Consider the following 27071-nt stretch of genomic DNA (forward strand, 5'->3'; position numbering starts at 1 on the left):
CTCAGTCCTGGCTGAAATCTGTCTTGTAGTTACTGTAGTATGAATAAATATTTCCTTAGGCACTCATGGAATATGTATTCTAAGCTTGCAAGTGCCTGTCTTATGCTCTGGAGGTGGCTTTGTAACAGATAAAGCACTGAGATAACTGCAAATGATACCAGTTAAGGTAATACTCTCAAAAATCTGGTGCCTACCTCAAGCTGGACTTCCCAAATCAGATGTTGCTAATTTGAATGGCTCTAGCTTGTTTTCTTTGTTTTGTTTTTTTTTGGGGTGATGGCAGTGGATATAAAACAACGTTTATACCTTTAGACACTTAAGCAGTGATTTGTCCATTAATCATGTGAAGATTTTGTAAGACTTGTGAAACATTTAGTTATTTTGCAGAGAACCTCACAACAAAAACTTAGGAGACAGTTCAGTTTTCTCCTGTGTGTTTATGTGTAGTAAATGAAGTTTGGGTCCATGTGTTGAACAACACAGAAAATAAAAACCAGCTTAATAGCGGTTCACTAAGTGCACTGAATGAAGCCGAGTCTGGTAGAACAGGAAATAAACAGTAGATGCACATTTAACCTGGTAAAATTCACATGGTGCATGTGGGTAAGTTTGTCCTTACAATCATAAATTGCTAATCTTAATTCTGCTATCTCAGTTTCTGGAATGTTTTGCTTTGTTTGAATGGTTAATCCTAATGTCCGTTTAAAGAAGTTTGTTACACAGTATAGCTGTGTACATGAGAAATATTCTTGTCCTTTTTGACAGCCTGTTCTTTGACATCTGTGAACTGTTCACTCGTGTACCAAATTTATATTTACATAAGGAGGATATAAATAGACACCTATTGTTATCTAAATTCATACATGAAAATGTTTCTTGGGTTCTAAGTGGAATAATAGGAAGTAGAAGACACCCTTCTGGAGAGTTGATCTCAGTGCCAAAAAGTCCTGTACTTTCAGTAAAATGTATCTGAAATTATCTGTCTCTTTAGAGTCTTTAGTCATTGAAAAGCATTGCTTCTGTATTACAGTTCAACGATGCCCTGTTGTATACTACTCCTGTTCAGTCAGGGATGTATAAACTCAACAACATGCTGTCATTGGCTGGAATGAAGGTGAGTCACTTGTTAAAATGAGCCTTTCTCCAAATCTGTTTAAACTCAGGCCTTGAAATTTTCAAAATGCAACTATGTTTGTTGTTGGAAAGAGATATTAAAGGTGCTTATGTTCCAGAGCAATCCTACAAGCTTAATGTTTCTTGCATAATATGGCTCGTGGGATTGCTATCTAGGTTTCCCTAAAAAACGCTGTTGCCACAGGATCATCTCACCTACATTTCATCCAGTATTGTCCTACTTTGAAGTTGTCTGCCTACTTATTTTTTTGTATTGTATTTTGTTTAGACTGCCTCACTTTTGCCTTGTAACTGCTTTTTATTGGCCACACCCAGAGGTTAGGCATCTCTGCCTGATAAGCTTCTGGTGGATCAAGTTCTCTGTGGTTTATAGAGATCTTCTACCTGTGAGGCAAGATACGTCTTTTGTTTCTAAGCCTTTGTGAAAAGCATCAAAGTTAAGCCCTGAGCCCCTCTGGGTAGTGATAAGGGACATGCTTGCCGTATATTGACACGATCTCTGGTCTTTGACATGACAGTTAGTGGGAACAACAAACCATCGCCTCGGGAGTCAAATAACTTGTCTCTGGTCCTGTCAGAGAAAAGCGCCAAGTCCAGCTGCAGTGCAGATCTGGTGCCAAGGTCCAAGCTTTCACAGGCAGAGCTGTAAATCTCTTCTGCCAGCAGATGTCTCATGATGGCTCAAAACCGTTCTTAACTTTTAAACCTACTTAAGTTTGAAACTTGGTAGCTCAGAAGTATCAGCAGAGTGGTCCTGCGCTTGGGGGTATGGGCAGATGCACACTCTGGGGTACACTGGTGGGCTACACCTTGTGCTGCAGCAGCATTAGTGCCTTTTTTTGCCCAGTTGCTGGAGGTGCTTACAGAGAAACGGGCCTGGGCATGTTGAAGCACAGCAGGAGGTGTCTGAACAGCTCTTGAGCTTCATTGCCTTGTACATCTCCCATGTCTGTATGGAGGAGGCCACAGTGAAATGAAATGGTGGGCTGCATGTAGTCTTAGTGTAGCTGCACACTCTGAACTGGTGTATGATCTCCTGCCTTTGAGATTTTTCTCTCCAATGTACCCCTTCTACAACAAAAATGTAAGCGATTTTACAGTAGGTAAAACTAGAGTAGCTATAAAAGTACTATTTCAGTTTGATTGTCAGGTTTTCTCTCTTGACTAAAGGTTAAGAAGCCAACCCAGGAAGCATATCAGAATGAACTGAACATTGAAAGTGTAGAGAGATCCTTCATTCTTTCAGCAAGGTAAGTCTTACCTCATGAATAAGAATGTAAACCCCATGTAATTTCAAACAGGCCATGTAAGCTTTTTATCACTTATTTTGCACTTATGTAATGAAGTTAGCCTTGGCTAGAATAATTACAGAATAGAGGGAATGACAGATGGGTTTCTGGAAATAAGGTAGGCTTTGTTCAAACTTTCTTTTGTTCACATTCAGAATCTGATTTTGAAAATTTAAGTTTATTTTTAAATGGGCCGGCAGAAAGGAAGCCTGGTCACATGTAATAAATTTCATAAATATCATATGAATTTGTAGTCTCAAATACAGTTCACCCTGACTTGTAAGGAAGACTGCTCATTGTGAAGTGATGGATAGAAGCACAAAAGCTTATAGTAAAGGTGGCTGGTATTTGAGCAATTTGGGCTTAAGGCTGCAGCTGGTAGGGATTCTGCTGTCCTTAAGATAGTTAATTGTTAATCAGAGTGAATAAAACTCTTGGTTTGTTCCTCCTTTTCAGCTTAGGTGCACCTTCAGAAACTTTAAGTAAATTGAAATATTATCCTCTCACTGCCTTTCCTTGAGAGGAACGAGAATTAAAATTGTTTCAACTCAATTAATTTTTAGGCTTTGCTTTTCGGTATTTTTTTTTTCTTCCAAAGTTACTGTTATGCTCTGTCAGTGCATTAGCAGGACAGGATATGAAACATGACAATTTTGATATTATTATTGGTTACTGATATAAATTGGAAGAAGTCCATGATTCTGTGATTCTGTCGTTCTGGTCTTCTACATAAAATAACAGTGTAATTAAAACAAGAAGTGGATCTCTGTGAATCTGAAATTATGGAAATTGCAGCAATTATGGGAATGGTGCTTATTTTTACCAGAAAACCAAATTCTCCATGTAGCAGCAAAAGGATACGTGACCACTAAACCAGAGCAGCTCTGGTCTGCCTTCACCAAGATGCCTTTAGCAAAGACCTGGTTTTTTGGATTGTTGTTTTCACTGTGTTTGAGTTGGAGTTTTATATGTTCTGACATTTGTGACAGTGCTGATACCAATGGAGACGGACATGTTTTCTCTTTTGGTTAGCAAAGCTGAGCAAGGGCAGACTGCTTCTTTTAGTGTGACCTTGTAAATAGTGACATGAGGATTCTGCACAAAGATAAAAGTATCTCTAGCTGAGGGGTAGACCGAAGTTAACCTTGTCAAAGTAGCCAAAGGAAGTAGCTCAATTGTCTGAGCAGTAGTTATTTATAACAACAGACTTGAAAGGAGTATTTTTTCAACAAATTCAAATGTTTCTCATGGTTCTCTTGCACACTGGGAGAAAAAGATGTGGTTTACAGTTTGGGGTATGATTCTTCTCCAGTATAATTAGAGCAGGTCTGTGCTGTGCTGCTTAGGTGCCGTGGTGACTGGCTGTTGCACAGATACGTGAAGACATTTATGGGATTGCAGTAGGCAATGTGTATTAATCTCTGCTTGACTTGAAACAGCATTTCACTTCTAATTCAGTCATTTTAAAAAACTGTAAAAAAATTGTTGGAACTTGTGAAGAGATTATCATCTTGATGTACAACCTACCTATTTTCCACAGAACAGGACAGACTTGGTATTTTGAGGAACTGACTAAGTGGTAGATTAAAAGCAACTCCTGTGAAATATGTGCTGGTCTATAGGGGAAAACCCCTATATATAACATTCTCATCAAATTGGGCAGAGTTTGTGACATGCTTTGTCTTGACCTTGAAATTACTGGAATTACCCTCATGATACCTACTAAAGCTGTTCTGATTTGCTCTTTCTTTTTTGGTGCTCTTTATCTTGCATCTTTGGAGAGCATTCAGCTCTGTTATTTTTATACTTGCTGGAAGCTATGTGTGTGCAAGGGCCCCAAGTTACACAACAGTGACAGAGAGAGGTTGCATTTGCTTGGGATGAAGGAGGCGGTGGGAGCCCCAGGTGTAAATGAGGATTTTCAGATTGTTTTCTGTCTGTAAGCAAGGCCTGGGTCTGTTGCAATGTAGGAGGGAAACAAGTGAAAAACTACCAACAATAGGTGATTGCATATATTTTTTCCAATTAATTATATTGTTCCTATTGATAAATATCCTGGATGTGAAGAAAATCAGTATCTTGTCAATGCAGACTGCATCTTCCTTTTGATGACACCTCATTCTAACAGCTTCTTGGCTTCTATATTGTTGTGGTTTAACCCCAGATGGCAATTAAGCACCACACAGCCGCTCACTCACTCCTCCCTGTGCCCAGTGGTACAGGGAGAAGAATTGGAAAACAGTAGCACTCATGGGTCAAGATAAGAACGGTTTAATAATTGAAATAAAACCAAAATATAATTATAATAATAATAGTAATGAAAAGGAAGGTAACAGAGAGAGAAATGAAACCCAAGAAAGACAAGTGATGCACAGTGCAGTTGCTCACCAGCCACTGACCAATGCCCAGCCAGTCCCTGAGCAGTAACCAGCCCCTTCTGGCCAGTTCTACCCCAGTTTAGGTACTGGGCATGACATCATATGGTATGGAATATTCCTGTGGCCAGTTTGGGTCAGCTGTCCTGGCTGTGTCCCCTCCCAACTTCTTGTGCCCCTCCAGCCTTCTCACTGGCAGGGCGTGAGAAGCTGAAAAATCCATTACTTAGCATAAGCACTACTTAGCAACAACTCAAACATCACTGTGTGATCAACATTATTCTCATACTAAAACCAAAACACAGCACTATACCAGCTACTAGGAAGAAAATTAAATGTATCCCAGCTGAAACCAGGACATACGTGGTAAAAATATGAACTACAAAACTGTTCAAATTAATCTTACAGACATTGGAGACGAATTTCACTTACATTTTTTTTCAAATAATAAGCATTATGTGGAGTGTACATCAAAGAAGAGATTTTGAAATGGTCCTGGGGGTAGAGACAGGGAGGGGAGCAATTAATCTGGTGAAAAATTGCTAGTAATAAAATGTAAGCCAGTTAATAACAGAAGTATAGATTAATGCCTAGACAAGAGTCTTTGTCACTTCAGGTTTAGTTTTACTGCATTAGTATTCTGCTTTCTGTAGTCTAGGTTGAGGTTTCAGTTTTCCTGGGATATCTGTAGGAATGTGTATTGTTTTACATGGTACAATGCAGTATTGTACTAGTAATCTCTTAATCAGAGAAACAAGTTAGCACATCTGCATGAGACAGCACTGTACAGAAGTAAAGCTTTGGTCCTGAAAACAATAGCCGTGCCAGTGTGATGTGGTCTGAGGCCGGCTGGCCCCGCCCCCCTCAATAAGGCTGGTGAAGAGCTACCCCAGGCAGACATACCTGCATCGCCTCCTCTAATATCAGGGTAGCTCATTGCAAGACTAGCTCAGCTGGGAGAAGTGCCCTAAGGCTCTGATCCTGGAAACAAGAGGGGTATAATTCTGTGAGCCCTCCTGGGACCACCTAACTGCTTAGCTCCATTGGGCAGCTGCGACGCGTGCCCCCAGCACACAAGTTTGCCAGTAATAACAATTGCTGGGGCTCTCTGCAGTCCATTTAAAGTTTTCTATTGTTTCAGTACATCTTAAATAAATGAAAAATAGTAATTTTAAAAACCTTTAAGAAAACCCTGCAATTTTAGAAAACAAAATTACTTTCGAAAAGATGCAACGAATACTAGACCTGCAGCGAGGGAAGTGGTAGGGTTGTGCAGCTGTGGGGGAGGGCTGGGAGCGACAGCAGAAGAAACACTGCCTATTTTGCTCCAGCAAACCATTACATCAGTTCATTTGCTGGTGACGCCGCCTTTGCTCTGAAGTTCTGAAGGATTGTAAACAACCCTAAAGGCTAGCACTAGAAAACCTGCCAAGTGCGAGCTGCCTAGTGAAGTGTTCAGGCGTAAGCCATGTAGCTCGTTGTGCGAGCAGCCCCGTATATAGCAATCCCCACATGACCAGGGGATGCTTAATCTCCAAAAACTGTCTCAACTTTAGATTTAATTATTTAATATAGTTTTAGGAACGTAATTAAATGTAACCAGATTTTGAAAAAGCCGAAGGAGTTGATTAGAATTATGACTGTTATGTGGCTAATATAGACCAGTTGTTCTTACCAGATGAGGAAGCAAAGGTAAATAAACTGAACAAAATGTTTCACTCGGAGTCTGAGATACTGGGACAGACAATAATACATTTCTTTGCCCTTGCTTGTATCTTATTTCTTCTCTTCTGTTCTGATTTTGTTGCTCTGTGCACTAGATTGGGGTTTTTTCCCCTTGTGCCTCGGAAGCTTCCCCTGTGTTTACCTTACCAGATTTGTCCTCTCTGATTCTGTATAGTACTCGGTTTCACCCAGTTCAACACCCTGGCTCAAAGTATTTTCCTTGAAGGTTCAAAGATGATCAAAGTCATTAAACAGTAATTGGTGCTGCACACCTAATTTGCCTAAATCATTGCTTTCCTTCTCCCTTGCTTTCCTTTTCATATATTCATCATGTTCAATTCCTTGGTTTAAAAAAATTTTTCTTTTATACTATTCGAGAAGTGGGGAATAAAAAAACTGTTGGTAGTAGATACTGGTTTAAATTTTAGAAGCCTTTTTTAAGCTGGCATGGCATCTTAAACAAGCAGTCTAGCTGTTCCTCTGCCACAAAACTGCTTCTTCCTTCCTCAGAGCACCCTCCAAGGGGCTGGCACAAGTAGTTATTTAGCTGCTTGAACCCAGTTGGTAAATTGATCCAGAGAAAGGGTGGGTGGATGGCTTGCTTTAATATGGACTCATTTCCCAGTCCAGCCAGCTGCACTTACAGCCCACTGCTGAGCTGTGTGTGTTCTGGCACAAGGGAGAAAATAAGACGTAGTGGCTGAGAGGGAGTATAGTAGACTGCCCTTTGTGGTAGCAGCAGCAGCAGCGTGGATTTGTATTACATGAAAGCAGTGGTGTGCCCACAGCCTGAGAAGTGCTTTGGCATTGCACATAATCCAGTATAGCTGCAGGCTCCTCTGTGCTGGGGGCTTCTTGTTCTCTCTGCTTCCCAAGCCGGGCCACTTGAGCCTAATGCTTTCCTTGCACTTGATTAGTGATCCACCATCTGTGGGATAAAGAGATACAGTAAGCTCGTCTGTTTATCTCTTTGGGTTAGCAAATCCAATGGAAAAATTTGGAAAAAAATAATGATTTCAAAGCAGTATGACCTGGTAGGAGCAGTCAGAAGCACAAGGCTGGGGAAGAGACAGTATGTTTTTTCTGACAGAAGCTCGGGGTTTCACGGGGTTGAGTATAACAAACTGCACCCTGAGGCAGAAGGAAAGCAGGGGGAGAAAGGCTTGCTGAAATCTTAGAGTCCCTTTCCAGAAGGAGGAGGGCCCACGCCTTTGTTCTGGGAGCACCATTTACACCAGTGTTACTCAAGCTATTCAAGGGTCCAGGGAGAAGGAGGAAGCAATGACATACAAGCCTTGAAACAACCAGGGTATTTTGGAAGGAGGAAATGGAGGGAAGGAATCCACATTCTAACAACTGACAGAGAAATCTTTTTTAGTGTTAAATCAACACAAATAACTGACACCATGCAGGCAGTTAGAAAAATAATGCCAGTTTCAGTAGGAACTGGAGATGGTCTATAAAAATTAAATTGCAAGAGAGTTAAGTCAATGTGTAATAAAGCTAATGGAATTCTAATCAACAATTGCTTCTTAGTTTTTTAGATTTCTTTTTTCCTCCAACAGTTCTGCTACAGAAAGAGATGAGTGGTTAGAAGCTATCTCCAAGTCAATTGAAGAATATACAAAAAAGAGAATCACATTTAATCCTAGCAAAAGTCTTGAAGAGGTACATCACACCATTGTTGTTGGTTTGTTCCCTTTTTGAATATAAAGTTTCTTTGTGGGTGTTTAGAGAAACAAGAGGCATTCCATGATGAATAATAAAACAGGATGATAAATGATAAGTGAACAGATGATAGAACAGAATGTTATTTCATAATAGTATCTACTTCATAAATGTAAAATTATTTTATTGAAAAAAAAAACAAACCATCTTACTCAATTCTCTTGGTAATTTTGTGAACAGAAAGATGAAATTAAAAGATTTTTAAAAATAGCAGCTATTGATAGGAATAGGCTCGTAAAGCTTGAAAGTCACACAGCCTTTTAGAACTAATTAAATGCAGCTCTGTCTTCAGGCTTGCCTTATAATGGTCACTGATGAAATAGGAGATAACATTTAAGACCAGGACAATTTATCAGAGAAGGCTTTCCAACAGAATTAGAGTTAACATATAATCACTGATAAATATTAATTTATTTCTGATCACTGAATGCAATGGTGTTCTGCCTATGTTCTCTCAGGCAGATCCAGAGAAACAGGAAGAAGATAGTCCGCTGGGATCAAAGGCTCCGATCTGGATCCCTGATACTCGAGCCACAATGTGTATGATCTGTACAAGCGAATTCACATTAACATGGAGAAGGCATCACTGCAGGGCATGTGGAAAGGTTGGGCAATTTTGCAATTACCTTTTCCGTTAGTCATTTGGGTTCCTTGTGTGAGAAATACAGATAGAGCCTGACTGCACCACCACAACTCTTTTAAGGGAACACTACTATGACACAATTGCATGGATTAAAAACATGTTGGGGTTGCTTGGTGTTTGGGGGGGTTTTTTGGTTGGGGTTGGGTTTTTTTTGAGTGAGGTGTTATGACAGACAGGTGTCCAAACTTTTTAACCTGTTGCATGTTTCTTATTTTGCATTTTTGAGTATTATTTATGGTTGTCTTTGCTTCTGCAATTACGTAGTACAGAGAATGTTAGCTGAAATGAGAAAAACATTTTCCCTACTAATTTTCATATGATAAATAATGTTGGTTTTAAGTTAGTACTGAGCTTATTTATATTTAACACTTATGAAAGGTATGTCTAATAAACCTTTATTTTCTTGTCTTAATCAAGTGAATACAGAATTCAGTGTAGTTGAGACATCTGTGTTGTGGAGAAATTGTCAAGAGAGCGATAACTATTTTTAGTTATTTCTTTAAGAGCTTATGATTTAAACAGTTCAGTAACACAGTAGGGCTTATTCTACTTTTCATGGATTGTTAATGTTGGATTATTGACTTGTGTAACGCAGTGATTTATATTTAAATTTTTATCATTTATAGGAGGAAATAGCAGCACATTGAACATAAGGACATAGAGAAAAGCCGGGATCTTAAACAGTTTTCAGTGTAAAATAGTGCCTATTTCAGGTTCTGTTATGGGCTTAACAGTGCTGAAGTGAACATCTTTGAGCATTTGTTCATTTTCAGGTGCACATCACGTACAATAATGCTTTTATCTGTTTCCAGATTGTCTGTCAAGCTTGTTCATCAAATAAACATGGTTTAGACTATATGAAAAACCAGCCAGCAAGAGTATGTGATCATTGCTTCAAGGAGCTACAGAAACAAGGTAAAAAAAATCTTCACAAATTGTCTTATTTTTGTGGCCCTTACTATCATGGTATGTCTGTGCCTCATCTTTACTGCTGCATTCAAGTGCCTAATTTTGCTAGTGCCTGAAAAGTGATAGGCATCTGAGGTTATAAGAGCCCAAACAAGTTTCTGTGGAGTAAGCTAGGAAGTGAATTTGCAATACGCTGGCTCTTCCTTCCAGAAACATGCATGCATTTGCTTATGCTGCTCTCTTTTTGAGATAACTAGTGTTACATTGCTTTCATTAATCACAGGGTACAAGTGTCCCTTAAAGTCCTTGCAGCTTATCGTGACCTCCCAGTGGGTTCATGCGTACTTTTACTCTCTGTAACTTGTATGCCTGTAAACTTCATTTTTGCCAGCTAAGCTGCTGAGATAGCTGAAGTTCTGTGGCTCTGTAAAGACATAGGCCTTCATTTCACTGAAGCTGAGTCTCTTCAGCCTCAAGCCTCGGCTCATCTGGAATTTAAGAAGTTGGCATATCTGCGCCTCAGTTCTGAGGGCAAAGTGCTAAGTGTTGCCTACTGCACGCTGGTAACATGGATTTCAATGTAAAACACCACAGCTAGAGCTATTTTCATTGAAACACTTTCAGAGAACGTGGTACTACTGGTGCCTGCTGGAAGGCAAGGGTTTGATAGCCTAGTGGTAATAACATTTGCTTAGAGAGGAGGTCCAGGGTCAGTTTCCTTGTCATCCTGAGAGAAGGCAAATCCATCTCTTTGAAGGAGCTTCATATCATTATGCAGAAATGAATGTAAAATCAATGGAGGCACCTCCCAGTGAGGTGGGAATCCAGTCCCATCCCACAAGACTTGCTCTAAATTCTGTCCAAAGACTCTAGTATAACATACGCAAACAAGCCATGAGCAGGGACTGAAACAGTTTGCTGCCCCTCCCTCTGGCAGAAGCTCCAGTTTGACACAAGCTCTCTAGGGTACCACGAAATCTGTGTTGCCCCAGTGAAATAATCAAGCTATGGCTTCTGGCATGCTGGGTGTGTCGTTTCCCGTGGGGATGCAGAAAGCAGCATCAACAACCCTTGAATTTGTTGGTGAGAGCCTGCAATGATGGTGAAGGTTTCCGCGTTGGGCACTAGAGGCTGCTGTGCCGCAGGCAATTGCAGGTGCTTTTAGCTGGGAAAAGAGCTGCAGAGCAGGCACAGTACAGTTGGCAATCCAATTACTCTCCTGCTCTGCTCATTATTTCAAAGCCTCACCGTGTTCAGGGACAACTCTAGAAGTAGACTTAATGAAGCTACTTGTTCCAGGCTGGGCTGTAAAACAGTGGTGGGTGTTGCTAGAAAAGGGAATTTTAAAGGAGCTGGGATTTAAAAGAAGTGCTGCATAAGTCTTCCAAGAGAGATGAAGGAACTGCCTGCAGCAGTGGAGAAAGACAGCACATGCTCTGCAGACAGGAATCTCCAGAAGCATGTGCGTGATGGAATGATGCTGGAAGAGGAGCCTTACAGCATCGATACTGAAAACAGCTGAGAAGATACAGATGTATAGAATTGAAGGGCAGAGTTGGGGAACAGAGGTGAAGCACAGACTGAACTGCAGAGGACAGCTCTAAAAATTTGGTGTGGTTTTTAAGACTTAATTTTCACCCTGTTTATAGGCAAAGGTAGTTCAACATCAAGAAAACGGACTTTGAAAAGAAACAAGACAATCCGTTTAGTTTTAAATTTCTTGTGGTTTTTTTTAGTCTGATTGTGATTTGGGGGTTTCTAACTCATGGTGTTGATGATAATACTGACAAGTTAATTCAACACTGAATTTAATGTGATTAGGTGTTACTGGTGTAACACTGTAATCAGAATAAAAATGTTGGCTGTTTTTAAGAAAAAAAAAAAAAAGAGTCCAAGAATCATTGCCTGTGTTGAGTCTTCTGTGACATGAAAGCAATGTATTCATCCTGTGCATTTTAGAAAACCAGTGCACTCCTAAGAGCGGATCCCCAGTCAACCATAAATCTCCATCAAGTGCCTTGTCTACAGTATTGCATAGTATTCCCTCTGGAAGAAAGCAGAAAAAAATTCCTGCAGCCCTCAAAGAAGTAAGTGTTTTATTGGTCAAAAGTAATGCCTTGGTATTATATCATCAATAGTAACAACGAAAAAAATAATTCCATATTTTAGCCAACTTTTCTAGAATCAAAAGTCAAAATTTGCCCGTAACAGCAGTTTGGGCCTTAGTTTTATGTAGGCAGGGACCTGAATTATGAAGCAGTGTATAAACACCTCTGAGACTGTGATTCAGAGAGAGAGTTGGAATTGTAATTTCTTTCTTGCTTCCCTGTGTTTCAAGGAATTGTGTTTTACCTCTGCACCAACAGTCAATGAGAAGACTCTACACCAACTCAGCTCCTGGCTTAAGATTAGGAAAGATAGAGCTAAACTCTGCCTGCCTACACTGGTGGTCTTGGGAATGAGAGGAAGTAATTTTTCTTCTTATAGGAATGTGTGTTCTTCAACTGTATGTCATCCTCAGTGTTTCGGCCTTCTCTTGTCCTGTTGCGTGCAATTTAAGTTCCAACCCTTAGTTGACTGTGGAAACCTCTCTTCCAGACCAGATAGATGGTAGCAGACAAAATTGTTTTTCTTTCAGCCATCTGAGTTAATTAGCAGCATTGACTTGAGATCAGGTAAGAACTCGAGTCTTTGAGAGGACAGGGCTCTGGAAATCTGTTTTAAAGAAAGCTGTACTGCGAGAACCGGGACAGATGCATACATAACTCTTTGGGTTTGTTTGGGTTTTCTTCTCTCTTCAGGTTTCTGCAAATACAGAAGACTCTACAATGAGTGGCTACTTACACAGATCTAAGGGCAGTAAGAAACCATGGAAACACCTATGGTTTGTTATTAAAAATAAGGTGCTATACACATATGCTGCTAGCGAGGTAAGAGACCAGGAAATCAAATATCCAATGATAATACTATCTTTGTAACAAAGTTGTTTATTTTTGTGATCTAGAAACAAGCTATAAAATTAGATCAACTTACAGTAATTGGTCTGATTGCAATGTAGTATTTTGAAAAGGCCCAGTGAGCTTGGCACCATAATATGCTGACATAGCTACACTGTTTCTGATTCCAGACCTAGCTTTGAGTACCTCTGCACTGCACACCATTGCACAGTTGTAGGTATGTTCTGAGTCAGTTGAATACACAGGGGTCTGTTTGGATGCATCACACTGACTAGTGGCAAAGCCAACATTATAAAAGCGTCTTGAAGTATCCTGTTCTGCAGTTCCATAAGGTATTTTGAATGCTTGGAAAACGAGCAAACTAAATCTCTTTATTTCTTCTCAATCTGTTGTCTTCAGCCTGGAGTTATTTAATATACAGTGCTGCAGTGGAAAGAAGAAATGCATCTTATTTAATGGCATTTGCTTTTTTATTTAGAATGTGTAGTCCTATTGCAGTGTGGAATAATCTCTAACCAATACATATAAGCTCCTGCACATCCCAGCATGTGCTGACGATGTACTTTTTATTGCATCTTATAATGTTTTGCAGCATACGTGAATGTATTGTAGCACTGGAAGATCTTGGGTTTTGCTTTTTTCTATTATATGTTATAGCTTGCTAATAGCTTTCAAGAGCAAAATATCCAAAGCATCTGTTTAAATGTATTGCTATCCCTCACTTTCTTTCAAAGTGTAAGGCCCAACCTATTCTGACTGTGTAAAGAATTACCTGTCTTCACTCCCATGCCACCCTCACTCCAGTTATTTCCTGGTTTGTGCTCAGATTTGTTCCTGGGTTGTTCCTGCTGTAGTGCCAACCTTTATTTCAGAACTTCTGAATTATGTCCAGAACCTGTGATGTTATTTCCACCATAGCATTGGCAATAGTAGGGAAAAAAAAAAAAAAAGTAGTTCTAAAAATATCTTAAATAACTATGTACAAAACAATTACTTTTGCAAAGATTTGAAAAATTTTGTGTCTCTTCTGGCAGTTGTAAAGGAGGCTTTGGCAACTGTAAAGAAAGACACATTAGTCTGTGACAGTCACCTTAAAATTTTCTTTTGTTTGGCTTCCTCTGAGATATCAGCCTTCCAGAGTAGCTTCAGTTTGCAGCTCGCAATCACAAAATTAACTCCTGTTTCCTTTAAACTAAGGAATATCTGTCTTTATTTTTCATCTTGATGAGCCATTGCAGGAGGCATTGCTTAGAGTCTCAAGGGGAAGGTCCAGTGTGGCTTTGGCCAGGAAACCCCACTTAGGCTACTTCTGTTAGTTCCAAGTGATACAAAGTGGTAAAAACCCCACTTAGTAGTGGTACAAAGACCTAAGATAGTAAAGCAGATTGCTAAGCCTTACTCGACTGTTTTCCAGTATCAAGAAATGCTGCTTTCACAGGCTACTCTTGTTTCAATGTAGAGGTAATTACCAAAGTCTTCACCTGATGTGTTGGTGTTTATGAACAGTCTTTGTTTATTCTTTCTGTTCAGAAGCATTGCAGGACCCTCCCTAGTTACAAAACACTGTTTTGGAATTCCCACAGGATGAAAATACCTTTTTAATTTTTTTTCTTTCCAAAAATACTATGCATTGTATTTATTAATTAAAAGACAGGAGTATAAAAAAAGGGAGTGATTGAGATGAATGAGGAAGGGAAAATGTTGCCTTTTTAGCCAGGTTTTGAAATTAAATGAAGAGGAGGTAAAAAGGTACAACTTCTCTTTTTACTCTTTCCTAGCCAACCACTTGTGAACACTCAGCAACTCTTTTTCCCTATCCTATTAATTTTCAGCAACAGAAAGAAAAATAAGTTTATCCATCCAAAGTATTTGAGGTGTGACTCCAGTGCTTGAAAACTTAGGTTACATCCATAGCTCCTCCTTTTAGCATACTCAGTGCAGCTATAGCATCCCGTATCAGTTTTAAGACTAAAAACTCCTCACTACTAAGGTTGTTGGAGTGAGCACTGGGCTAGATGGACCTTTGGTCTGTTGCCAGGTGGTAGTTGGTATTTTGATATAAGAAGTCCTTACCAGGCAGAATGATGAGATTATACAGTGAAAGACAAGTAGATGTTACCAGGAATATAAAAAGAGGAACAGCGATGTCAAAGTCTACGAGGTTTTGTTATTTCCTGTCCCCTGATTCATGCATGGAGACTATAAAAGGTGACATTTTGCGCATGACTATTTGTAACAACTTGTTTGTTTTATAATCTGTCGCAATGGTATGGTGCATGAGTAAAGTCTAAATGCATTCCTTAGTATGTCCTACAAGCTCTAATTTTGTCTTGTTTGCTTTTTTTCCCCGTGAAATAGGATGTGGCAGCATTAGAGAGCCAGCCTTTACTTGGATTCACAGTCAGTGAAGTAAAAGATGAAAACTCAGAATCTAGAGTGTTCCATTTACTGCACAAAAACACTTTATTTTACATATTCAAAGCAGATGATCCCCATTCAGCTCAAAAGTAAGAAACGGTTTGAATTAATTTGTTACTTTTTTCTAGAAAATGTTTCAGAAGTCATGAATGTTAATACTCGCAGATTAAGCATATGTACAAAAGATGCTTATTATCTAATATGTAAATAAAACTTTTAAATTAGTTAAACACAAGGTCCTGGTTTCATTAGGACTTCTGAAATGCTTTAAATGAAGAAGCAGACTGTCATCTGCAAAAGAATGAACGAAGGAGAATGGAAAAGTCGTAAGATAAAATAAGAAATTTTTCTTTTTCCTAGGCCATTCCTCTGTCCCTGGTTTGCTCAAGTGAAAATTGAATGTTACCTTTGGAGAAATCCAGAAAATGTTTTAAGAATTAAATTATATGTCCCTTTTTTTGATTTCCAGCTGTAAATTTTAGCTATTTTTAATGAATATATATATATGCAGTGAAAAATAAAGCAAACCCTAGAAAGTAAGGGACAAAAGTTTGACGTGTATGTGCAGATGTGCGTGAGCACCTGGGCATGCTTAGTACATTCAGACCAAAAGCTTGAATTCAAAGAACACTCACACAAGCTGTTTAATTTCAAGTCCTGCTGATGTGTCTGAGTTTGGAGTTATATTTATGAATTTATGTGGTGTGTGTGTTTTATATAAAATAACCTAGGAGCTTGGTCATTAATCAGTAGAAAGCATTTGCTATATGAATCATGGAGTAAACTAGAAATGAGCATGGAAGCAATACATTCAAGTTATCTTGCCTATGTGCCTAGCTTATCTGACCTCTTTCACTGCAGTTTTCCCAAATGAATTTTACATTAATAAAACAGATTTCATGTGCTAACTAGTCTGTTATTAATATTTAATCATTCAAATGACTGCAGGTACAGTTTTGAGCAAATAGGGATGTTTTAAAAAAGCAGAGTACCCAAAACAACTGAAAATTTTGAACAGCTGAGAACATGCTTAACGACACTTCTCTACACACAAAATCTGGAAGTCTTTGTTTGATTTTTGAAGGCATTTTGTCTTACAGAAGCACACAAATGCTTCCTTGTTAATTAAGATACTACTCTCTTGTTTCCATTGTGTCCTCATTTGTACTATTAAAACAAAACTAAAAAAACCAAGGCATTCAATAGCTTTGTTTTCCTATTCAGACAATGGCTTTGGTCATCAGTAGGAAAACTTGAAACTGAACATGCTTTATTTTACTGAGGCTAGGAATAACATTAAGTACCTTAAATTGCAAGCTTTCTCCAAGTATTTAATATCCTTAGGAGATTTATGTTGAACCTCCAGAATGAATGCTGCTTCAATAGCATTGAAAGAAAAAACAAAGAATATACTGTTGGCCTGTTTGCCTCAGCGGACACTATTTTTTCCTGTTAGGGCCAAATAAATATCTGATAGATTTTTGTAAGTGCAGTACTAAATTTTAACAGATACTTACTTTTTGATGAACTTTTGAATTTCTTAGTCCAGTGCAGTGCTTAAGCTGTTTATGAATTTGTTGTGTTTGTATTTCATTTTAGTTCTTCTTAATGAATATATGGCAGTGGAAAACACAATGAACCTTAAAAAGTAAGGGATAAAAGTTTGAGTTGTGTGTGCAGATGGGCACAAGCACTTACACGTGCTTGATTCAAAGAACACGCACACAGTTACAAAGTTAAACACTCAGGGCAAGGAGGAGCCGGCATCTGTGTGACTAATGTTTAGATACCCTGTGAATACTGAGACAGGTTTGAATTTCCGTGATAAAGAAAATTTTACAGTCTTTGTCTCATTCAGTTCTTGCTAGATTTTCACTCGGGAGAAAAAACAAACAGATCAGTATGTGGGCTTCATACCTTTACATGCACACAGTTCAGCCCTCACTCTGAAGATAGGATTATTCCATTTTTTACTGTGTTTGTCAGTGTAGCATCAGAGTGCTTCAGAAACATTAATTTGTGCAGCATCCTTGAGAAGGTGAGAATGTTTTATCACCTTCATAATCAAGTAGGAACAGAAACCACAGCTATAGGGGGTAAAAGTATCTGAATATTAACGTTGAATTTCCAGTTTGAGACACCTTGGATCAGCGGTTTGGGACTTCCCCCACCTTTACATATACTTGTATTTTCACAGGTATAATATCCAGGGTATCTGTTAATATGTGTTTCAGTAGTAGCACGTATGCGTGTGTGTGTGTATGAATAGAGAGTTCTGTCATCACGCAAAGGCGCCATTCCTCCACCCCAGCCCACGTGCCCTGTGGCTTCCTCCCTCAGCCCCACTAGTCCTTCACTAATATCCTTGGACCAGCTGCAGAAGCAGAGGGTGTGGGTTATGCAGGTGGCCACCTCAGTTACAGTTACAGTAGTGTCCTGATTCATCCCAGGTCATGTTTGCAGTGAAATAGGAGAAGGGAGCATTGGGGTGTTTTTTTAGAGGGCACGCAGTCGTGTTATTACAGTTGGCAGAACCTTGGCATATGCTACTCTGTGATCATTTGATTCCCCAGCTTCACTTGTTCTTTATGCATGTAACTCCGGTATGGAAGAGGTGTGGAAAAATGTTTCTGTCCTCTGGCCTTGTACTGATACCTAATACATCTGTACGTTTGGACTTGTTGGATAGGTTTCTGGCATTGGCACTAACAGACCAACTGGTAGTGGAAGTATGATGTTACTTCTTGTAGCTAGTCACAGCAGTGGGATTTAGACTTTTACCAGCAACTTCCTAACAATGTTTAATTTTCTAATAGGTGGATAGAAGCTTTTCAAGAAGGCACTGTATTATAGCAGTGTCAGCGTCGTGTCCACAAGTTTAAAGGAAAATCTCCAAGGATGGTGGTAAAACAGTACAGCAGCTGTTCAAAGGAACGGAATCCTGCCGCCTCAACCTACACAAAATTGTATATTTGTCAGGATTAGGAGTTGTTACATTTTTAGTGTAAGGTAATATTTTTTTAAAGAATTGTGTGTATTTCTGTGTTGATACAAAATGTGTTAATTTATTAAATTCCAATGTTTACTTTAATGGTCAGAATTATTTGTGAGGTCTGCAGCGAGGTCCAAAGCGCCTACGTCTTCAGAATGGCAGGTGGCTGGTCAACATATTCCTAATGTTTGTGCTTTTTTAAAAAACACAAAACAAAACAAAAAAACACAAAACAAATCTGTTGCAATTGTACAGTTCCTCCTGATTTGTGTATAGGTCTTGAGTTGCTGATGCTCACTTTGCGATTTAGCAAGAACTGATCAGAATAGGAATTTCAAAGGGTTTGGGTCTGTTGGCTGTGTAAACTCCTTTATGAGAAGTTGTATAATATTGCTGCTCCTTTCCTTGAATGGCAGTTGAAATCTTGCATACTTTAAAACAGTACAACAAATTCTGTATCACAGAAGCAACTGCAAAGGACAGTTCAATTATTAAAAAAGAGCAAAGGGAAAAATATTTTAAAACAGACTTTGCAACTACAGAGATAAGGCACTAGAGCTTTTACAGTACTACAAATGCCAAAGAGACTAAATGAATTATCTTCAAACAACTGCAGGCTGTATTTTCTTTTATGTTTCCAGTAGTAATTTAAAGCAGAGTAAAAAATGCATTTTTGATATACAGGGAAAAGATGAAATAATCTTTTTTTCAACACAGTATGAAACACTGTATAAATTATTGTTCAAAGAACGTTAAACAAATATATGCATTCCCTCTCCCAAAATTTTGAACTAATCTATTTTTAAATATTATGTTTAAACTGGAATTGCCATACCAAGAAAAACCAGGGGTTTTGGTGCAGATGGCATTGAAATGTGTACCATTCTTTGAAATACCTTTTGTTTACACTATGATTTGTTCTGTGCAACACTTTAAAACACAATTCAGTTTTAGGTGTTTGGGGGGGTTTTCTTTAAGAAAATTGTCAGTATACCTCATTAGGAAATACTTACTGATGATTCTGGTGCATTTATTCTATTTAACTTTTGAAAATTTTTTAGCACTGTAATAGCATAAATGGAACTAGAACTATGAAAAACACAGGAAAGGAACCCAATTTAATGTCAGATGCATGGCATATTTAGCCAGTTAATTTTACTGTATGAGTGCTTCTCAGTAGTCCTCTGAATCAAGCTATTTGTGGTAACAGAATTAAGAGCAATTTACTTTGAATTAATAGTTTGAGTCCATGTTAATAGCTGTTCTACGGCCTCACAAAGGAAAGAGAATAGATGGTAGAATAGTTAGTAGTCATTACAGAAAGGCTAAGAATGAAAATGCAAACCAAAATTCTCTTATTCCCTCAAATACCTCAAGATCGGGTCTAAGATACTAACATAGGTCTGAGGAAGCTTGATTTTTCCAGAGCTTCTGTTAAGTTAGTAATGGCCTTGGAAGCCTGATTCTTAATATTAAGTATACAAGTAAATTAATTGACTTCAAGCATTTCAGTGGAGCACCTTTCTGAATCAGGGACTTAAGGCTATAGATCTGGCTTCCCTCATGAACACCTGAGATTTGACCAGATAGTGTTTGATACTCAGTGGGAGTCTGATCAAAGCCTTTATTCTCTTTTATTTTAAGACAAACATGATAAATTAATATTTTTCTCTTGTTATAAAGGGCTTTTACTTAGTTTTCAAAACCAGCTGCTGACTGAAGCCACCTAAGCTATTAGCATGTCTCTTCAGGGTGATTTCTGACATGTTTTTTTACTGTATCCAAACCAAAACTGATACCAGTCTTAACAAAGATGTGATGTTGCTCTTCCAGTTGGTATTATCGAAGGGAAGAGCTTCTTAATATTGTATAGGGAGCGCACACCAACTAAGATGGAAAGCTATGAACCAGCAAATGAATCAGAAATTTGGCTAGGAGCACGCTAATTTAATTTCAATTTATGGTTTGATATTGATCTCTCTGCTGCAGAACAGGGTAGTGTCAAAACACATACTGAAAAAGGTGTCCCAAGTTCTGCCTCATGTGTGGTGTCAAACTACCTCTCACTTTGGTGCAGAGTTTGAAAATAGTTTAAAGTATACTGTAAAAATTGGAGGACTTCTTCCAGGAGCAGTTGTTCAAAAAACTTTTCTGTGACAGAAATAGGAATGGAGCCTTAAGAACAATAGTACACATACTGCAGTCTAATTTTGTGTGAAATAAATTGCCCTCGTGAACATGTTTGAGTATTTCTTTTCCTCTTTCTCCAGCACTAGCTCTTTGTGTCATGTGAAGAACCCACAACATAGGCATTTTCATAACATTTTGAGATGGGTGCTTTTCAATCTTACCCAATTTCTCCAGCTCGCCTCCCATTTTGATTCATTACCATCAAAAGTAAAGGATTCACTTCTTGATTTGACTAAACACTAAAACGAGACCAGAAGTTTTTAAACACCTGGCTACCTCCTCTTGTAAGAATCTATAGTTAATAATTTAAGGTTGGTTAGTAGAGTATGAGACAAACATTAGCATTGAATATTAGTTCTAGCATCTTTATTCTTGGATAAATGAAACGTTCTAGGATCCTGAGTTCTCTTTAACTTAAAACTATGTTTTGTGCCTGAAGGACTGAAAACAAATTAATAGCTGAGCAGCTATGGAACACATTTTACTAAATATTTTGTGTGTGTGGAAACTTGATCACTCGATTATGTGTAATTACATCATAACATAGAGAGATGTTTTGGAAAGACACATTCAATGCAGTTGTTTGCCGTAACTGCTGTCCCCTGTATTTACAATCCAAATAGGCTTCTATTTGGACCAGTCCTAAATTGTACTGCTTAAATGAAAGAGTAGAACCTCTATTTTGTAAATTAAAACAGTTTAAAGTGGTTGTAAATATTCCTGTGGATATGTATCATTTTTGTATAAATAAATTCACAATAGTTGAGTCTGCTTTGGTTTTTTTTAATATTTCCAGGTTTTTATGTGTTACATAATTTGTGTATTAATTGATTTTTCAAGCGCCAGAATTCGCTGTCGTTATCCTGCACATCAGCTTTGCTTTAAAATTCCTGTTACGTTTTGCCCTCACCAACAGAAAACAGCCTGAAAAGGTAGGCTGTGTGCACAGCCTGACGCTGCTGCTGGATCTCACCACCTGAAATGTTAGTTTTATGTGAATTACCTTGCTCCTGTCAGCCAAGACACCACACACTACACACTCTCACTACCAAAACTGGTGTCTTTTCTACAAAAATTATTTCTATCTTCCTGGTCTCCTGTCTTTCCTTAGCTGCCTCTTCCTGTCCAGTTCTTCACTTTCTGTTCCCTCTTCCCCACCCCCCCAAAACTAAAAGGCCATGCCTTCAGGAGTTCATGATGTTTGTTTTCCGTAGAGCCCTTCCACAACCGGGTGCAGAGCCTGTGCCGGAATGTGGCTCGCAGACAAAACCTGATAATCCAAAAAACTGCTCCTGAGCAGTCCCGCCTGTAGGACACCAAGTTTTATCTCCTGAAGCCACCTCCCAGCGCGATTTACAGGTCTATGAGCAGAAGCCGTAGTTGCAGCAACAGCTGACAGGACACATCAGCCCCCAGAGAAAGCTCTTCATTAACGCAGTGTTCTCGAGCATTTATCAGTGGAGGCAAGACAGTTCTGGAACATAGGATACAGGAGGAGGGGGCTGTTCTCTCAGTCTCCCGGGGAATAGACGTACCCATGGCAAAGAAAGCATCCAAATAAACCACCATTGTAAAGAATTAAGGGAGTGACGTCTGTGTGAAGGTCAAATGAAGGGTGTTAAATTAATAAATCCTTTTGCAAAACCCAGTTCTGCTGTATCGATTAAAAGTGTGCCTGAATCACAGTTTCTGTTGGCGTAAGTATTTTAGGAGGGCCTGTAAGGGAGAGATTTTTCTGTCAGGTTAGTTACGCTGCCTCCTTGTACTTCTCTGACAGATGTTTGAAAGCAGTTTTTTGATAACTTGCAGTAATATCATAAAGGGTTTTGCTTCTCTGCATGTTTTTGATAGGGACATGTCTCTTGTAATCCCGGCTGACACAGCTACACGGACCTGCCTTTGTAATACCGATCAAGAATGAATTGGGTCACTTGCTAAGAAAAAAAAATCAAAACACATGTTACTCTTTACAGTGACATTTCTGCTCTATTGAGGATGTCAAAATACTTGTCTGAAATAAGCTTTAGTGCAAATTCCTTGGCATTTGTTAAATTAAACTGCAATAAGCTCCTTCATTTAGAAAGTGGATGTGCAGCTCAGGCTAGTTTGGGAAATGACAAGTGCTGTAAATTGAGAGTGCAGTAACATTTAACACTTTAAGGAAATGCTTAGCAAGTTATGGCTCCAATTTAAAAATTCTTCATGAGGTTCATTTGCATTTGGCTTTTGGGAACATGTTTAATCAAAAAGCAAAATACGATGCTTGCAAGTACTGACTGAATGAGTGATCTCCAGCTAGGGTTGCTAGATGCAAGTGCAGCTGTGGGACTGGGGGTGGGAAGGAAAGCAGTGAAGGAATTAGCAAGATAAGAGCGTGAATGATTTTATTAGTGTTAACACATAAATTGCTTGTATTCTGTGGGGCTTTTCCTATCTCAGCTTCTCAGATGTTGATGCTTTATGTCATCTGATTCAGTAGAAATTGCATAAAATGGTCTAAATGAATTTCAGATAATGAAATTGTGCATTCAGGCCCCAGTGGCCTGAATGATCTTGAAGTTCCTGCTGATCCCTAACCGCAGCTGTACAATCTTCCTTGAACAGATGGAAGGGGGGGGGGGAAGGGACATATTTAAAGTAGAAAACTTACTTAAAATCAAGGTCACTAAAATAATTGCCATAAGCTGGTTAGCTAACACAACTTTGGCCCGAACGAAGGCTGAGGCACAGCCAGAGCAGCAGTAGGTTGTTCCTTTGGCACTTTTTGGGAAGCCCCGGCGCAGAGGGCGGCAGCCGCGAGCAGCCTGGCTCCCCGTCGCCTTTCCAGCCCCGCTTCGGAGCGGCGTTGACATTTAACGAGGCCTTTTGCCGCTGCCGCGCCGGCGGACGAAGACCGCGGCCACCCGAACCGCCAGGGTACGAAGCGCTTTACGCCTCCACCGCGCTGCCCGTTTCCGACCGAGGCTGCAGGTCTCACCGTCGCGCTGGCCTCAGCGGGAGGGCCCCGCCCAGCTCCCCCAGGCCGAAAGCCAGCGCTCGGCGCCCGCGGCCCGTGCGGGAAGCTTGACGCGGCCCCGTTTCCTTGCGGAGAACGGCAGCGGGCGTTCGGGGACGCGAGTTTTCCTCTTGCCGGGCACGGTGACGCCCGCGGGGCCGCTAGAACGACTGCCGGGCACAGCCGCGTCTCCCCGCGCCTTGGGCACCCCCTCCCGCGGAGCACCTTCCTCCGCTCCCACGGGCCCGCAACAGACCGCGCCGCCCCGCGCGCACAAAGGGCCGCCCCGCCCCCGCGCGCCGTTAACGGCCCCCGGAAAGGCGGGGCAGGTGCGACAGGGGCGGCAAGCGGCGCCCCGGGCTCCGCCCCTCCCCGCCCCGCGCGGACCCCTCCCCGGTGGGCCCCCCGCCCTCCCCGCCAGGCGGCCCGGCGCGAGCGCAGGCGCAAGCGCAGCCGCCGCCGCCGCCGCCGCCGCGGCCGCGGCGGGGAGGGGCGGGGCGGGGCGGCGCCGAGCGGAGCTGAGCGGAGGGGGCGGGGTCGCGAACTCTGACCTCCGGGAGCCGGAGCCGCCGCCGCCACCGCTAAATAAACCCGCCGGAGAGGCCCCCGGGTGCAGGGCCCGCCAGGTGAGCGACTCCTCCGGTAGCGGGCACGGCCTGGCGGCGGCGGCCGCAACGGCCGCGCGCTAACGGTGCGGGCCCGCGCGGCTGGCGGTTCGACGCCTCCGCGGAGCGGGGCGCCGCCCGGCCCGGCCCAGCCCGCCTCAGGCCGCCTCAGGCCTCGGCGTGTCCCGCCGGAGGCCCCGCGCCCCCCGACCTTTCACCTACAGGAACCGCTTGCGCCTCCCGCATCCGGGCGGCGCCGGCTGCCGCTTCCCGCCGGCGCGGCGGGCTCCGGCCCCTCCTGCTGGGGAGAGGGAGCCGTGGGGCGAGGCGGCAGCGGCGGGCGATGCCACCCTCGTGCTGGGCTCCGGGCCCCCCCGCCCGCGACCTGGCCCCGCGCAGCCATTTTGTGCGGGGCGCCGCTCTGCGGCCCCGCTGGCCGCGGCGAAGGGTGAGCCCGGGTGCTGGCTCGCCGCAGCCCCGCGAAGCCCCTGGGGAGAGGAGGGGAGGGGAGAGGCGAGGCGAGGCGAGGGCACCCCGCCGGCGGGGGGAGGGCGAGCCCGGGTGCTGGGCCGCAGCCTGCCTGCCGCGCGTCTGTTTGTCTCCCTCCATCCCCGCCACTGCTGTGCGCGGCGTCAAGCCTCCCGGGGGATGACCCCGCTCCCCCTCGACCCCCCCACCCCCTCTCGCCACTTTGTGCCTTCAGTGTCCGTCGTCTCGCTGGTTTTCACTTATATTTTCGGCAGCTGGCCGGGTTTATTTAGGTTAAGGTGGTATGTCCTGCATAACCCTCGGTATTATTTTTTGTTGGGGCAGATGACCCTCATTGTGTTCCTTCTTTTGTGTCGTTGGGTGGTTTGTTGTTGTTTGTTTGTTTTTTTTTTTTAAGCCGCGTGGTTTGTGAGTTCTTTCTTTTCTCCATGCTGCAATACCTTACTGTAAGTGTAAAAAGCACTGCCATGTACCACAGAATGAACTTACATTTGCACGTTGTGGAAGGAAGAGAGGAGATGGCACATGTTGTGCAAACAAACTTACGCAAAAGGGGAGGAAAAAAAGGTTTTTGATATGGGTTTTACCGCAAGATGAATGTGTGGACATGATTCTTGAAAAACTGAGTTGTGTGTTCTTCACATGTGAAATATCTGATATGAGCCATCAGCAAGGGGGACTTGGGAAAGTCGTGTAGTAGGAAGAGCTGTATCCACACCTATCATAGAAAAATAAGATGGCAAACAATTAAAATAGTTTTCTGTGGGACAGCTTCCTGATCTTGGAATCAGCATTATGTAAGTAGAAATACAAGTATCAGAGGGAGGCGAAATATCACATTACTGTGCTGGACAAGGCAGTGATTTTCTTCTATGCTTTGTAATTTTGGATGGCTTTTTCTGTAGCAGCATTTCTACCTGAAAATAATTCTATGAATATTCCTGCTCTTCCACTCCCTGTTAGTCCATGGTAGCCTTGTGCCATGAGATGTCTGACAGAGTGGTTAGGCCACAGCTTAATCCTTGTGGTACAGTTCTCCTCAGGGACACTTGTTTGAGGGAAGTCTTAAGGTCTGTGAAATGTTTGGTTGCTTCTGTCTGTAGCTGTTTCTCCAGAGACATTGCAGGCCCTCTTTTATCACAGGACTAAGTATTTTCATGGGATGGTGGTCAGCTGTATGTGTGCACATCCGTGGTAATGTAAGGAACATAACTGACGTCTCCCAGTGGGGTGTACAGTCCTCAGCTGCTTCTGTAGTTCATGCAGACTGCTGTAGCTGGATGATTGGGCACCACTTGCTAGGTCTGTCACATTCTGCAAGATCAAGATACTTACTACAGAAAAGAGCTCATGGTAGATTTATTAACTAGCTTTAACTTTTCCCCTCAATTCTTACTAATACTTCTGGTTTTCTTGCTGGTTGTATTTTCTTGTGAAATGTTGTCTTGAAGGGAAGAAATTTGGTGGGAGTTCTGATATCTTTAAGAATAGCCATAGCCCAGACTAGACTGTGGGATAGCAGGGGAGATTAGTTTTTGTTTTGTGGTTTTGGTGTTTTTTTTTTTTTTAAAGCCTGCCATGATTTTTCTGGTCAAGTTCCTTAGCCTCTGAAGACAAAGCCCTAAGCAACGTGTGTAACTCTGAAGCTGGTTTTGTTTTGAGGAAAAAGGGGTTGGACCAGGTGACCTCCAGAAGTACTTTTCAACATGAACTATTTTGTGATTGTATTCTGTTGTATGGCGGGGGAGGGGGGGCCACAGGGAACCAAAACCAAACAAAAACCCACTGATACTGTAGCATGCAGTTAGATAGTTCCTGTGTAAAAATACAATTACAGAATGCTTAAAGCTGATGTGCTAGTTCAGTGAAAAATGGCTTTCATCTATAATGTGAAATGGAAATATTTACACTGGCCAGAATAGTTTGTTTGTTCCCTATGCTGATAACTCAATTTTTGTTTTGATTTATTGTGTGCTCATTGTATTGCACAATTAAAGTTTTTGCAGCCAGTGAAATTGCTGGAGTTTCCTTACAGTTTGTGAGGGAAAGCAGTCTCCCTGAAGAAAGTAACCTATGTCTAATGTCTGGGTCAAAAAAACCTGTGCAAAACCCCAGGATCTCTTGCTTAAAGTAGGGAGCTTAACTGGAATAGAGCTCTGTCAGGTCTGGAACTTAAACATGTTTGTTCTGCTGGCAGACAAAGTGTGGATCTCCGCTGGCAGCGCTGCAGCTGGCGGGGGGGGGGGTGTGCGTGTGCGTGCCTTTCCTGCTTCAGCAGCCATCCTGGCTTAGGCAGTTTTAACAGTGGGCTTTGATAACCTGAGTTATTTTGGTTGATACAGGTCAGGGAGCTCTCATGTGGGTATCTGCTTTCTCAGACCTGTGAGGATTTTAACATCCACCTTGAAGCAGTAAGCAGCTGGGGTGGGTGTGGGGGCTGCAGGCTCTGGCTGGCACAGCTGTATGCCTGTGCTGTTTTTTTTGTCACACACAGGCAATGCAACCCAACAGTGGCTGTCACGGAAAACTAAACAATACCTAGGTTACTTTCTGGTAAACTTCTTGTATTTTTTTCCCTATTGCTGTTTCAAGCTGGCTTTAGCACCTTAAACTTGTGCCTGT

The 27071-nt window shown here is 41.5% G+C and overlaps 1 protein-coding gene across 1 annotated transcript in view; it reads left to right on the forward strand.

Annotated features, from left to right (window-relative positions):
• The window catches only part of FGD6 (FYVE, RhoGEF and PH domain containing 6), a 71049-nt gene extending 53018 nt beyond the window's left edge, over nucleotides 1-18031 (forward strand). The window contains exons 14-22 of the mRNA XM_086461839.1: nucleotides 1031-1114; nucleotides 2305-2384; nucleotides 8089-8191; nucleotides 8710-8856; nucleotides 9707-9809; nucleotides 11763-11890; nucleotides 12605-12733; nucleotides 15119-15267; nucleotides 17995-18031. Coding sequence (XP_086317965.1) covers nucleotides 1031-1114; nucleotides 2305-2384; nucleotides 8089-8191; nucleotides 8710-8856; nucleotides 9707-9809; nucleotides 11763-11890; nucleotides 12605-12733; nucleotides 15119-15267; nucleotides 17995-18031 — 960 coding nt within the window. The remainder of the gene's footprint in view (nucleotides 1-1030; nucleotides 1115-2304; nucleotides 2385-8088; nucleotides 8192-8709; nucleotides 8857-9706; nucleotides 9810-11762; nucleotides 11891-12604; nucleotides 12734-15118; nucleotides 15268-17994) is intronic.
• Nucleotides 18032-27071: the final 9040 nt, after the last annotated feature.

The sequence above is a fragment of the Leptosomus discolor genome, chromosome 1, assembly GCF_034619465.1.
Source record: "Leptosomus discolor isolate bLepDis1 chromosome 1, bLepDis1.hap2, whole genome shotgun sequence".
NCBI classification, from domain to species: Eukaryota; Metazoa; Chordata; class Aves; order Leptosomiformes; family Leptosomidae; genus Leptosomus; species Leptosomus discolor.